At 46.2% G+C, this 13,662-nt stretch overlaps 1 protein-coding gene and 1 long non-coding RNA gene across 2 annotated transcripts; one reads left to right on the top strand and one right to left on the bottom strand.

Moving 5' to 3' along the window:
* Window positions 1-232: 232 nt before the first annotated feature.
* On the top strand, window positions 233-2,119 carry LOC311440030. The gene is made up of 2 exons (XR_014695171.1): window positions 233-863; window positions 1,398-2,119. It is a non-coding gene; the product is annotated as an uncharacterized lncRNA (long non-coding RNA).
* Window positions 2,120-6,036: 3,917 nt separating this feature from the next.
* On the bottom strand, window positions 6,037-13,662 carry PPIF (peptidylprolyl isomerase F). Its single transcript, XM_084526397.1, has 6 exons — window positions 13,477-13,662; window positions 12,918-12,948; window positions 12,012-12,100; window positions 9,444-9,540; window positions 8,578-8,653; window positions 6,037-7,724 (listed from the first exon to the last, which is right to left on the bottom strand). Exons 1-6 carry the CDS (start codon window positions 13,633-13,635, stop codon window positions 7,589-7,591), a joined length of 588 nt encoding a protein of 195 aa, XP_084382523.1. The 5' UTR covers window positions 13,636-13,662; the 3' UTR covers window positions 6,037-7,588.

Here is a 13,662-nt window from a genome sequence, read left to right on the forward strand (position 1 = left end):
AATAAATAAATAAATAAATAAATAAAAATAACTATTTGTAAATTAAGTGTATCCCTGGGAGAAAAGATTCCTCTCCTGATAAATTACAATGGATTGGAATGGGATAAAAAATTCATTGATTAGATAAGATCTACATGTATATCAGCTTGAGGACTGCAGAAGTGATTTTTCCTGGTGTTTCTCCCTTTGAGACCCGCTCCCAGCATATCCCACCTACCGATCAGAGCAGCAGGGAACTGGCCGGTGTTCCCTGGTGTGAGGGCAAAGCCAGCCCCAGCCTCCAGCTCAGGGGAATGACATCAGGCACAAACGAGGTCAGAACCGCCGTTGGTTTATCAGCCAGGCAGAGTCCTGCCCAGTTTGGGGAGGGTGAGTGAAGAATTCGGGTTGAAGCTATGACCTTAGAGCCAAGCACACTGAAATAACAAAATAGGGGAAAATTCGGGATAACAAATTACATCAGTGGAACACGAACAATTTGGGGTCTTGTTAAGCCCAGGACCTTAGTTAGCAATGACACGCTGGGACAATATTATTTTAACCCCTTGACTCCTTGATATAGAGTTAAGGCTACTTTGTGAGGGGCCCTACTCACAAAGAACAACACAGAACTATTTTCTGTTATCTGCAGGCTGCTCACAGCCATTGAAAAACGTCATTTAGCTTCATTCCTGAGAAACCGAGACAGCTTCTGGGCAGAGGAAGCTGGCACGAGCTGGTGCTCCTAATGCCTAAAAAGGGGGGGGAAAAAAAAAAAAGGAATTGAGTTCTCCTAGCTGGGATAATAACAACTGCAGCTGCAAAGTCCCACTGAGAGCGCTCCGAGTTCAGCAAGCCAAGACAACAGAAAGTGGAAAGAACAGGTAAATCTGCCCCCCAGCTGCAGGATGCTGCTGCCACAGCTCGCATGGGACACTGGTAGCAAAGGACATCCCTCCCTCCACCGCTCCTCAGACACCTTCACAAACAGCTATGGGAAGTGATAGGAACCTCATTAACTGGGGCAGCAATTAGGCAGGAAAAAAATCATCATCCACACCTGGGAAATGCTGCTGGGTCATGGGCAGGCAAAAGCAAGGGCCCCCATCTCCCCCTGCCTCTTGCCCCTCTCCCCAGAATCAGATGTTAATAGCAGGGAGAGCTGGTGGCGAGCTTCAGGAGCCACGTTCCGGAGTGGTTACACAGCTCGGGGCAGCCTGGGGTTTGTGCCCCGTGGGCCAGCCAGCCTCTGTGCTGCAGGGCGGCCCCCTTGGGGGCTGCGTGCTGAACCCAACACAGGTTTATGGCCCCGACGAAAGCCTTCGGACCAGGATGGGGTCTGGAAAATTCTTTCATATCATTGTGAAGAGAGGAAAAATAAATAAAAGAAAAACAGAACACATTTCCTTTCGTTTCAGCATGAAAGGAGTGGTGCTGGAAAGGTGGAGAAGAGGAAGACAATGATCTCCACTGCTGTTCCAAAACAATTTCTATGCATTTTGTTACTAACCACCAAGTAATCCACCGGTTCACCCCAGAAATGAAGTCATTCTTGCAACTAAAAGGAGCATCTTGTTTTCCCTTCATTGTGTGCTCCTGCATCTGTGTGCATGAACACCATTTTCCAAAATCTAGCGGCATCGTGGTTTCAGATCAACTAGAAAGGAAACAGAAAGAAAGCCCAGAAAACCACGTGGCTTTGCCTTGACCCCACAGGGCATGGCCAGTCCACACGAGCCGCTTATGGCAGCAGTGGCCACCGCAGAGTGGCTGACCCAGCGGCAACCTCCTGCTTCTCCACCCTGTGCTTTGAGACCTCCAGCTCCGTGCAGTCCTGCTCGCTCTGCAGGCAAAGGAAAGTGTTTAGCAGAAAGTTGGTCGGGCTTTTTCTTCCTACTCTGAGCCAGCACACACCTGCACCCACTATTGTTCGCGTGGGCCAGCGAGCCGATGGACCAAGGGTTAGTGGGTTAACAGCGACGCAAAGTCAGGGCGTGGAACAAGGGCTGTGGCTCTGATTGCGGGTGTAGCCGTGCGCCTGCCCCAAGTGACAGCCCTTTTGCCCCCGTCTGGCCAGCCTTGGCCACCCGCACGCTCCTCCCACAAGCTGTGCAGCCCCACGCAGCAAACGGATCGAAAAATGCAAAGCTCGGACTTCTGCAGCTTAAGCACAGGAACGTTCTTATAAAAAAATCAGCAAAAGCTTTTATAGGGTGCTGGCAGCACATGCAAGCCATGTGACAGATTGCGAGGCTGAGGCCGTGTGCTGGCACCCCCTGGTTTTTAATGTACAGAATCACGCAGCTTTCTCCAAGGACACTTTGCACTTTGTTTGGCCTTGGCAACCCTCAAGTTAATAGCAACGGCGCTTCCAAAAAAATAAAATCCTAACCAAACACTGACTTTTGGCAGGCAGGAAAAAAATCTAAGGCACTGCATCACTTGGAGCGTGCACTGTTTGGAGCTAACGCACAATTTATGGCTCCAGCAATAGCCTAACTGCTCGCAGCTGCCGCCGCCCCCTCACGCCCCTGCCTCTCGCAGGAGCAGATCCCAAGGACGTGCCAGTGGTGGGGCCTGGGGCTGTCCCTGGGGACGGGGTCCCACGGGGCTGGCATGGATCAGGCGGACGGATAGACGGATAGATGGACGGATGGATGGAGTTTGGCCCTGCAATGCGAGAGTCTCTCTGGGAGAAACTACAGCGAGCTGGGGGCGAGGCCTGAGCGGTGGGGGAGAGAGGGCAGGAAAACCGCAAGGCACTTGCGCCTGCTAAAAATGATTTCCACCTAGTAATTTTAGCAGCTGTTGTGTCCCTCTGCCTACCTTCCCGGATGAATTTTAAGTAGGAGGTGAGTGAAAATGAGAACAGTGACAGAGTTTTTCCCCCCCAAACCTCTGCATCTGCACATTTTTAACTTTTCCCTGACCCTGTCTTAAAGAGGCAGTCATTCCCCCCAAGCATGCACCCCAGTTATATGTTTTCTTTCTTTTTTTTTTTTTTCCTCTCCTGGTTTGTAAAAAGAACGGGGCGTTCAAACCAGCGTCGCTCTGGGGTGGTTACAATTAATGACCCATCAGGGGAGGACAGAGCCACACCAGAGCCCCTGGATCTGCCCCCACCCTGACCTTCCCAGTTCAAACCTCAAGGTCTGGGATGTGGATGCAAAAAAAAAAAACCCACAGCTTCCTAGCGCCAGGGCGACAAAGCAGGAGCCAAACGTGCGATACCATTGCTCAGCAGCAGCGCCAGGCTCTAAAAATAAGTGCCACTAAGCCATAGCGAGCACGGGCACACGTCAAGCAAGACATGTGGCACGGTATCAGCCAGGTGAAGAGCTGTCCCCACAGTGGGGACACGCAGCCCAAGCAGCAGCTGCAGGGCTGGGAGCCCAGTTACCTGCTCGGTTACGCTGCTCTTCCCCGGGCCAGCTGGGGTCTGAACGTTTTGCTGGATTCCTGCAAGATGAGGATGTCGGCTGCACTGCTGAGTAAGAGTTTGCCTCCATTCTTCTCAAGCTACATCAGTCCCACTGATGACCTAACTTTAAGATTTGTTTACTTAACCGGCTAATAAATAATGAGCAATTCAGAGTCAGTGTTGACCTCTGATATAGTTGCACTGAACTCAAGTTAACAACACCAGCAATGTTTTTCGTCCAGCCATGTCCCAGGACACCTCTGTCAGCTCCAACAACAGGCAGTGGATACTAACAACCTCCTGCTCTGAGGTGCCCCAGGCCTTTCTCCATTTGAGCATGGCATCTGAAGTCAGCCAAGTTTGTTTCCACTCAGATCCCCTCTACCAGAACAACCTCATTGTGCTACACTCAGTTTCCTCCATGTCCCCTCATTGTATGTCCCTCACAGCTCGCAGCAGGGTCCTCCTGCACCCCGAATCTCAAGCCTGGCCCTGCTGCCCTCACCTGAGCGCCGTGTGTGTGAGGGAAAGCACTGCCTGGCTGCTGCTCGCCGCTCTGTGGCTGTCACCTCCTTCCCCAGCTGCAGCCTTTCTGTCCTGCAGCTCTTCCAGGCTTGCAGCACCAATTGTCCTTTTGGCCTGGTTGCTTCTAAATTGGGTTGAAAGCGCCTGTCCAGCTACAGTTTCTCCGCTAGCAGCAGAACATCCAAATTGTCCTTGAAATGCCATATAAAATGACTTGCTCTCATTCCAGCAGCTTACTTCTTCGAGGCCCTGCTTGTCGACACGCTGCTACCAGCAGCGTACGTGCTGCAGCACGGGCAGGACCCCGTGCCCCAATGCCCTTACTTCGAAGGATTTAAACTGCATAAACAAAAATAGATAGCCTCAGTCAAAAGCAATTTATGCAAGCAGAAAGTCTGGAACGCAATTAAACCCTGAGAGTAAACAAAACCCTCTGTGAATTTGTTGGAACAGCTTTGCCACACAAACTCCGGTGATTTTTGCTGGGGGTCGGTTTGTGCTTTGCCGGGGCACCCCCGGACCTGCACGCGGCGGGGGCAGCTCGCAGGGGCACAGCCGCCCCCTCCCTCCGCTCGTCCCACAGCCGGGAGAAGCGAAGCGAAGCGAAGCAAAACGAAGCAAAGTGAAGCGAAGCGGCAGCTTTGGCCCGGCGGGGCCGGCCCCGCACCGCCGCGGCCCTGAGGCGGCCTCGCGGCGCCGCCCCGCGGGCAGGCGGGGAGCGGCAGCGGGGAGCCCGCCCGGGAGTCCCGGGCCGTCAGCAGCCGCCGTGAGGGAAGGGGCCGGGGGGCACCTGCCGCCGCCCCGCTCCTCGCAGAGCGCCTCAGGGCATTCGGGCTGGGACCGCTGTGTGAAACATGAAGCGAAATAACCCGGACAGTCACTTTTTGACACAAAATAGACTAGCACAGGCTTGGTGTAATCGCTCTGCTGCATCGCCCACAGGGGCTCCAGTATCTCAGGGCAGGGCAGCGGTGCCCCAGCCCTCCCATCAGGGAAGCGGCTGAGTAGGAAATGGCGGGCACGGGGGCAAAGTGGCCTCTCGCTGCACTTCACCTGCCGTGGCAGCCCTTTTCCATACTTTAATACAGTGTGAATTCAATTAGCTCCTCTAGCGTCACTCAGCTGCTTTACACTGAACCATGTTCTGAGTTGCTTGGAGATCAACCCTTTTTTACCAGAAGAAAACAAGGAAAGCACCTACCCTATTGGGATTTGACATCTATACAACCTTCCAAAGTTATCTGGGGCACTTCCTTCTCTCAGAGATGAAATGGATTAACTTTAAAAGCAAGAGCCCTTTTCCCTCCCTGGCAGAGTTCATTGCTGTAACAATTTTGCCCTGATGAAATACAAAATCCCAGTGAGGAGGGCACAAGCAGCTGCTGATGTTGCCTAACTCTTCCTGTTCCAGACCACAGCCTTCGGGCTGACACAATGACAGAGCAAGGCTGTGGAGGGAGAAGCCTCTTCTGCTAGCTTTATGACACACCAGGACTCCTAGGAGAGGGGCAGACGTGCTCAGGGGCCAGAGGTATACCCAGGAGGAGAGTTACTAGCAAGGCTGAATTCCACACTACCTCAGGAGCTGCAAGCGCTGCTTGGGACACAGGTGCAATGGACAAGCAAACCAAGACCAACAGCCATGGGCCAGACCCCCAACATGCTAAAGTTCAGCAACGCTAGGTCCCATCACACCACTGCCTCTGGCCCTGAGCTCAGGAGTAACAGTACAAACTCAAGCCATGTTGCTACATATATGCATATAGCCTCAAATGTCTATCAAGAAGCTGGAAAACCCCGTCAAAGCAGAATTAAAAATAAAAAAAGCAACACAGAGCAGGTAAATTTACACTTTGCTCATTGTTATCCCTGCAGCTGATGGAATAAGCCAGACATTTTAAAGGCGCATTGCCCTGGTACCATTGCCCTGCCTCTTGATGGCCATATTTCTGGAACAAGGTAGCTTCTGATAACCTGCAGATGAGACTCATTACAATGTGGATGGAGTAAAATAGCACAAGTGAACACAACATGCTTCAGCACCTCACATGCCTGCTTTCAGGTAAGTGCCCAAAGTCTTGTTTAAGAAAGGGAAAAAAAAAACACACACCTTTTTGTGGTAGAACTGCATTTATTTTCCATATACAAATTAAGAGAAAAATCATTATATCAAACTAAAATAAGCCTAAACAGCACAAATTAATATTTCAAAAATACTACAAAGATAGATTAAATAGGAAAAAATAACACTGTCAATTCCATTTTCTGTTAAATTTCTCTCAGAATACTATTACGTACACACAAGAAGGCAGCCCTCAGTGGAAAAAAGTGTAGTAAAGAATAGCTTTAAACCCCTGTATTAGCAGAACACAGTGGAAGTAATCACAGTTGAGAAGAGCTATCACATTTTATTTTTCTCTTCAGTAACAAGATTATCACACAAAAACAGTCAAGTGCTTTTCCCACAAGCATTAATACTTCACAGCTTTAGCAATTCTTAAAGTAATATTGTGAGGTTCCAACAGTTGTTACTGCTCAAGGACTCCACATAAAACATAGTGGTTTCTACAAATGAAATGTGTTTATCTGATCAGCTGAATTCTCCTCTTCTCACGCATCAACCACAACAATAATGGTTTTGCTGCACCCAGTAGGCTATGCGACTCCAGTGACCAATTCTGACTCCTGTTGATGATGCATGAGAAGAAACCATAATCCAAGGTGGGCCAACTTTGCAGAACTAACAGTACAAAAAAAAAAAAATCACTAAAATCTATTTCTCACTCAAGCAAGCTCATTACATTCTGATTATATTCTTGAAGTGCAAAAATAGCTGATCTATTGAGTACTGTGCTGTATTCTTCACAAAAATATGTCTCGGAGCAGAATTGTACTTCTATTAAGTTCACTGTTGCATAGTAAAAAAGTCCCATCATCTTTTGTCTCATTTGTAGCCTTAGCGAACTGGTAGAGCTCTACCAGCGCGCCACCTCATCTTAAAGCAGTTCACTTAATCCAGAAGTCAAATTGCTCCGTTGAATCAAGTAAGGATCAGTTCAGTTTTAAACAGTGGTCAGACTACAGAAACTGACAAATTAAAAACCCACAACCACACATATTAATTCTAGTGGAAAGACTTAAATTGAGACACAGAAAGAAAACATTTGATGGTATTGTTGCCTGTAGTTGAGAGCATTAGTTAGTATCTTTTTTTTTTTTTTTAAATGAGACAACAGAACAGATGACTACTTTGGAACCAAAGGGAGCATTGTTTTTCTCAATTTTTCTTTTATCTATCTGTCAGTTACAGAATATTTTGTTGTCAACTCTACCACCAATTCCAACACCCAAAGCATCCAAATAGTAAGAAAAGCATTAACAGAACAGTCAGATATGCTCTCAATTACCATACTACTCCTTTTAAAACACAGTGGGAATCTCTACCAAGAGTGTGGTGGTGACTACCAAGGTACCTTGGTTAAAACATGTTTTTATTGAACATTTTATGCTTTCAAGCAGTATTATTCAATAGAAATATAAAAGTAGGACCAAGTTAAGTAGAAAATACGGCTCCATAGGTGCTACTTATGGGATCAGAAATGTTTTGGTTCTGTGATCCATTTTTCACAGCATTGAAGTTGTCCTAAATGGCAGGTCAAAAGGTTATGACAGCTGGCCACAGTCAGTAATAACAATCTTCTTGGACGTCTTTCCACTCTTGGAACCAAAGCTCTCGATTTTTTTCACAACATCCATTCCTTCCTTGACATGCCCAAACACGACATGTTTTCCATCCAGCCTGTAACAGAAATAACAAAGGCAGATTTACATAAAACAACAAAGACTGGACCAAATCAAGTGCAGCAAAGGGATGTAAACAGATCATCATAGCTGTTACCCGCTGATCAACTCTGATTAGGGGAAAGGGACAACTGCACTTGCAGTGACAAGAAAAACATTTAGCTCTAGACCTTGCATGTGTCATGAGGGATATGGGACCTGTTTTGTTGAGACCCATTCCTTACAGCTTTTCGGTTTACACCACAGCACAGAAGTAAAGTTACTCTACCTGCAACTATGATGGGGCTAGAAGCACGGTGAGTTAGGCCAGCCTGTGTGCCACACACTGCAGACGTGCTACTGAAGCCCCTCAAACACTGCTCCAGGTTAACACACCCTCAGTCACCAGCACAAATACTGCATTTGTTCAAGTGAAACAGGCTTAACTAGTTGCCATTAAGTCCTGTCCTTAAGTTCAGTGTTTTTTTTTTAATTTTATTTTTATTTTTTATTTCTGTACCTGACCATTAAATTCACTGAGTTTCGTTTTATGCTTGGACCACAGAAAACTGGACATCAGTGCACAAAGTACTGAAATAAACTGAAGAAAAGAGAGGTGCACTAACATAACTACAGAAGGGAGAGAAATTCAGACAGTTTATAGGGTCTTACCTGTGTCTGGAGTAGTATCAACTGCACGTAAAGCTACTTGTTACCCTCACAGCCCTTCCTCCCTTGAGTGGCACAAAGCCGTCTGTTTTCCCGTTACCGTCAGGTAATGTGCAAATTAAAAATCACAAACTAAGAAAACTAAAAACCCTCTGGTTCTAGGCATCAGTTCATTAGGTTGATATGCAGGGCTACGAACGTACCAGTCTGTTTTTGCAGTGCAAATGAAGAACTGAGATCCATTTGTATTAGGTCCTGCATTGGCCATCGAAAGAACACCTGGAACAGCAGCAGGTTATTAGATCAGTATAAACAGCATGCCGTAGAGAAGACAGTTTTCTTCCACATATTTAGATTAATGATAGACAGACAGAAGATCATGTGAAGGTCACGTGATCTCCAAATGACTGCTAATACTGACTTCTTGCCTTGAACTATTCCCTCCAGCACAGCCTCTCTTTTGGTGACAGCAACAACTCTGGTAACAATTATTTGTACATGTCCTGTATGTAATTAATACCAGGTAACCTCTACTGTGTTTCAACAGCAGCAGTAGTTCCTTTACTATGAGGAAGTAACAATCCCCCGAAAAGAAACTTGGGATTTAATCAGATGTGTATGCATGGGTTTCCCTTTATTTTTTCTAGATTTCATTTAATCTTATAAGGATGTGGTTGTGTTAGATAGTAGATAAATCCCAGAATGCTTTATTTCACTTCTGCAATGACCATTCAGGTATAAGTTCAACTCTGACTTAGAAAAAAAGGAAATCAAAGTAGTAATTTGACCTTGGTAGAGTTTCTAAGTAAAACACACACAAATACTGATCTTGATTTTGCATAGTCCTTTTTATGTAAGGAACAACATCATCTGTTATGGGCTGACATATTTGTACTGCAGTCTATAAATAAACACATGCCAGGGACAATGCAGTGTTAAACTTCAGTAACATTTCTGTACCTACCACATGCTCCACATATCTAAAGAATTTATAAAAAATATATCTTCATAAACAATGCGTCATTACAGGTTATAGTCATCAGAAGGCAGAAAGAATACGTTCACTTACCAGGTCCTACATGCTTAAGTATGAAATTTTCGTCTTGAAATCTACTTCCATAAATGGATTTTCCACCAGTTCCATTATGATTTGTGAAGTCACCACCCTGAAATAAAAATGGGTATTGGGTTTAACTTTACTAGCACACAAAGCATTATTTTATACCAGAAACAATGCTATCAGAACTGTACTCGCCTGCTCTCATTTAAAAGTAATAAAATTAGCAAATTTTCTCAAATCTCAGGTTAAAAATGAGTATGGTCACAGGAGGATTTAAAATCATGTAACTAGATGAAAATAAAAAAGCTAAAAGCAAATTTCTGCTCCAGATATTGCTGATATTCTCCAGTTGATGTCTCTACCTCATACAACCACTTCTCTCTATTACAAGTCTTGTTCCCAAATGTGATGCAGCAATTCAGCAGTGATTTTAAGAAACACCTTAAATGCCTCAGAGCAAATACACCCAAATATATTAATCAGGCAAGCCAGGAAAACTCCCACATTCACCCCCTTCCTCTCCCCCCTTCTTTCTCCCAAGAGGGATAAATACTGGTCAGGGTCTCCAACATCACTGTTTGCTGCTTCCAGCTTTTCTTGCTTAAGCACTGCAAACTGGGAATGCAGCACTGAGCAGCCACGTAGGTTCCCCTTATTCTAAGTGGACAGACACAAGTACCTTTCACCTTTCAGTACAGCAGCATGACTTTGCTTTCTAGATTTGGATAGCCCCACTCAAACTCAGAGGTGAGCTGACAGGTAAGTGAGAGACATTTGGAATCTCTGGGAGTTGTAATCCTGAACTTTGTTTTTATTTAAAGATGTAACTGAAGAGGCCATTCCTCTTGAAGACAAGTCACAAAAATCAGGCCCTTATGCAGTACCTTTTTTTTTTTTTTTTTTTTAGCAAAACACAAACCTCTGCAGTAGATCCTCATCTGCATCTCTACCCTGTGCTACATCCAAGGTGTTCTACACTGCCCTCTGCCACACTGCTTGCTGGCATAGACATCTTTCAGGTTAGGCACAAAACCTAACAAGCAAACCCCACACCACAGCGACTCCCCAAGGCAGCTACTAAACACTGCTCCCAGCAAGCTGCTGTCTCCTCTCCCAGAAACTATGCTACCCAGGCTGGCACACCACAACTCCCTCACGTGGTACTCATCTTTCCATTTGCACCCTGAGTAATCCTTTATGGGCTATGTTACAGCAACACCTATGCAATCCCACAAGCATGCTTTGCATGCTGGGTGCCACATGGAGGCATCTTAATTACCAAGTCCAAGCCATCATCTGGATATGATGAACTCCAACTAGGCATACCGATCACCTGAATCATATTAACGCTTCATCTCAACAAGTGGAAGGACCTCTGGCTTGTTTCATCTTGCTTAACAGTATGTGGAAACCTATGACAGTATTTCACTTCGGTAATGACTACTGAGTAATTCCTGAACATTAATCCATCATCTCACTGCATCAGAGTATCCTAGTATCCTCATTTCAGGTCCATTTGTGGAGACAAAGGAGGGAAGAGGCTAGGAGGACCTGATTACACAGAACTTCTCAAACTAGTGGTACAACTTAGTAGAATTTCTGTCTTTCATATATAAGTATACTCCTGATCCCAGAAAGACTGCTAAATTGTGTCCCTTTGTCAGCACCACAAAAATGGAGTTTTCAGTTCAAAGGCAAGAAATTAGTTCCTTTACAGCACACGTGTACCCTGCCTCTTAGTAGAAATGGGTCATATGAGGGCCTCTTGTTCAGACAACTGTATTTTTAACTTAAAGAGGATGACAGACCACCACAGTCACCAGTTAATAAAGCAAGCCCACTTGTTATGACCTTTATCTCAAATTGTTTTCAAAGCTGTACTACAATCCAATGCTGTTCAAATGTAGAGAACAGAGGACCTCAACTAAGGAAGAGAGGACCACTAGGAATTAAACAATTCAGTGCACTACAGCAGCAGAAACCTGTTCACCTGCAAAGTACAATAGAAAAAAATACTTTCAAGAAGGCCAAAAAAACCCGCATACCAACATCCTTTAAATAAAAGGAAAATCTTCTGTGTGCCATCCCAAAAGTTTATCCTAACCAATTGTTTTTGCTCCTTCCTCCCCTCCAAATTAGAAGGACGTTGAGGTTAAAAATGTTGTTTTTTCCCCAATGAAACACATTATTTACTGTGAACAAATTATGCTACTAAGAATGGACACACTGTTTTCTTAGCTCACTCAGCATATAAGGTCTCTTCTAATTCTACTCACAAGCGTGTGCTATTCATCAAATATACCCCACGCTTCAGTATGCTGTGATAAAAGCTTTGCTTTAAGCCATTTTTTAAGACAGCCTATACAGAATTCACATTTATGAGTACCACAGATAGGCTGAGCAACAGCCAGAGCCAAGAGAGCAAAAAGACAAGCCCCACTGTCACTTGTTCATTCTGCAGCTGGCAAAGGCAGCCACTTGAAATGTTACCACTAGTCTAAAGGATTCTAAAAATACTTGAATAACGTACAGATAATTTTAACAGTGAAAGCAAAAACAAACAAAGAACAACATTACCTGGCACATAAACGAAGGAATCACTCTGTGAAAAGTGGATCCTTTATAACCAAATCCTTTTTCACCAGTACAGAGAGCTCTAAAGTTTTCTGTGGAAACAAAGCATAGAACAGTATGTTCCCATACATGACACGTAATGAAGTCAAACACAATTAACGTCACTAGGTCCCAAGATTATATACTTCAAGAAGTCTATTATATCTTTAAGGTATTATCAGTTGGTTGTTTTCATCCTCAAAGAAACACTGCTACAAAACCACAGAAATAAAGCAAACCAGGGTACAGACAGAATCCTCCCTCGCACTGCCCTTGGATTTTGCTGTTACACCTTCACACCCCTGAGTCCCATCACTACGGAGTCAAAGATCACATTTTCTGCATGTTGTGCCTTTGTTCTTGAGATTACTGTGGAGATGATGCTTTTCCTTACTCTGTTCATCTACTGAGAACTGAAAGAAAGCTACAAGTTTTTCAGAACCACTAAGTAAGCAATAAGGAAAGAAGCATGTGGAAAAGCACAAGAACTTTATAACCTGGGTACACTAGTTAACTAGTGACAAGGAAGATAAAACCCTGTATGCTGTTATAAAACCCTACCAAAAGGAACTCTTTGTGGGTTTCCCTTTCCAGTTTGTTTTGTGGTTTGATTTTAATAAAAGGCAACTCATTTTCAAGCATAGTTATTCACCACCGGTAACCCAACATATGGCCTGTACATAAGTTCATAGAAGTTACAAAATAAAACTATTTGAAACAACAAACTAAAACCCTAGCACCGTTCTGACGAAGTTCAGAACATATTTCTTGATTTCACAAATGGGGAAGGAAGATGGAAATAGTTTCCCTAAGTTAAGGGAATGTTCTTCCTGCCATTTAAAGTATGAAATTCTCAAGGTGATGCCCTACCTGCTGTCTTTGGGACCACATCAGCTTTCAGCTGTTGAAGAAATAGAAAAGGAAGAATTAGTCAGGTTTTCCGCACATACATGCACTGAACAACTTGCGTGCGGTGAGTTGGTGCAATTGAACCCTTCTACCTAAACGCGATCTATCAGAAACCCCAAGCCATCCCAAAACCATGTAATACTCCGGGTATTGCTCTGGCTAACTCACAGCATGCCCTTCTATACAAATGTTGGCTGCTTACTGCACACCACCTGGAGCCCCGTCTCAGAGCCGCTCCAATCGACGGGCACACCCTCACGACAACCCCCAGCTACCTCTGAGCAGGGCCCAGGGCTCGGAGCCGCCGCGGGCACAGCCGCAGGGGCCGAGCCGTGCCCAGCACGGAGCCACGCGGCGCAGCCTCACCGAGAGGCCAAGGAGAAAGGGGCACAGACACCGCCCCGCAGCCCTACACCGACCCCCGGCAGCCCCCACCGCTGCCCTCCCGCCTGCCCTTGGCGGCGCGGCCCTGCCGGACACTCCGTCCCGTCCCGTCCCGTCCCGTCCCGTCCCCCCATACCTCCAGCACCACGCGGCCCAGCGGCTGCTCGTCGGCGCCCACGTCCAGGTAGACCAGCGGGTTCCGCCGGGCGCCGGGCCCCGAGCCGCAGCCGCGGGCGAGCCCGGGCCGGGGCCGGGTGCGGGGCAGGAGGCGGCGGGCGGCGCTCAGCGCCTGCATGGGCCCGGGGCGCGCAGACACGGCGGG

This window comes from Aythya ferina (assembly GCF_964211825.1).
Source record: "Aythya ferina genome assembly, chromosome: 7".
NCBI classification, from domain to species: domain Eukaryota; kingdom Metazoa; phylum Chordata; class Aves; order Anseriformes; family Anatidae; genus Aythya; species Aythya ferina.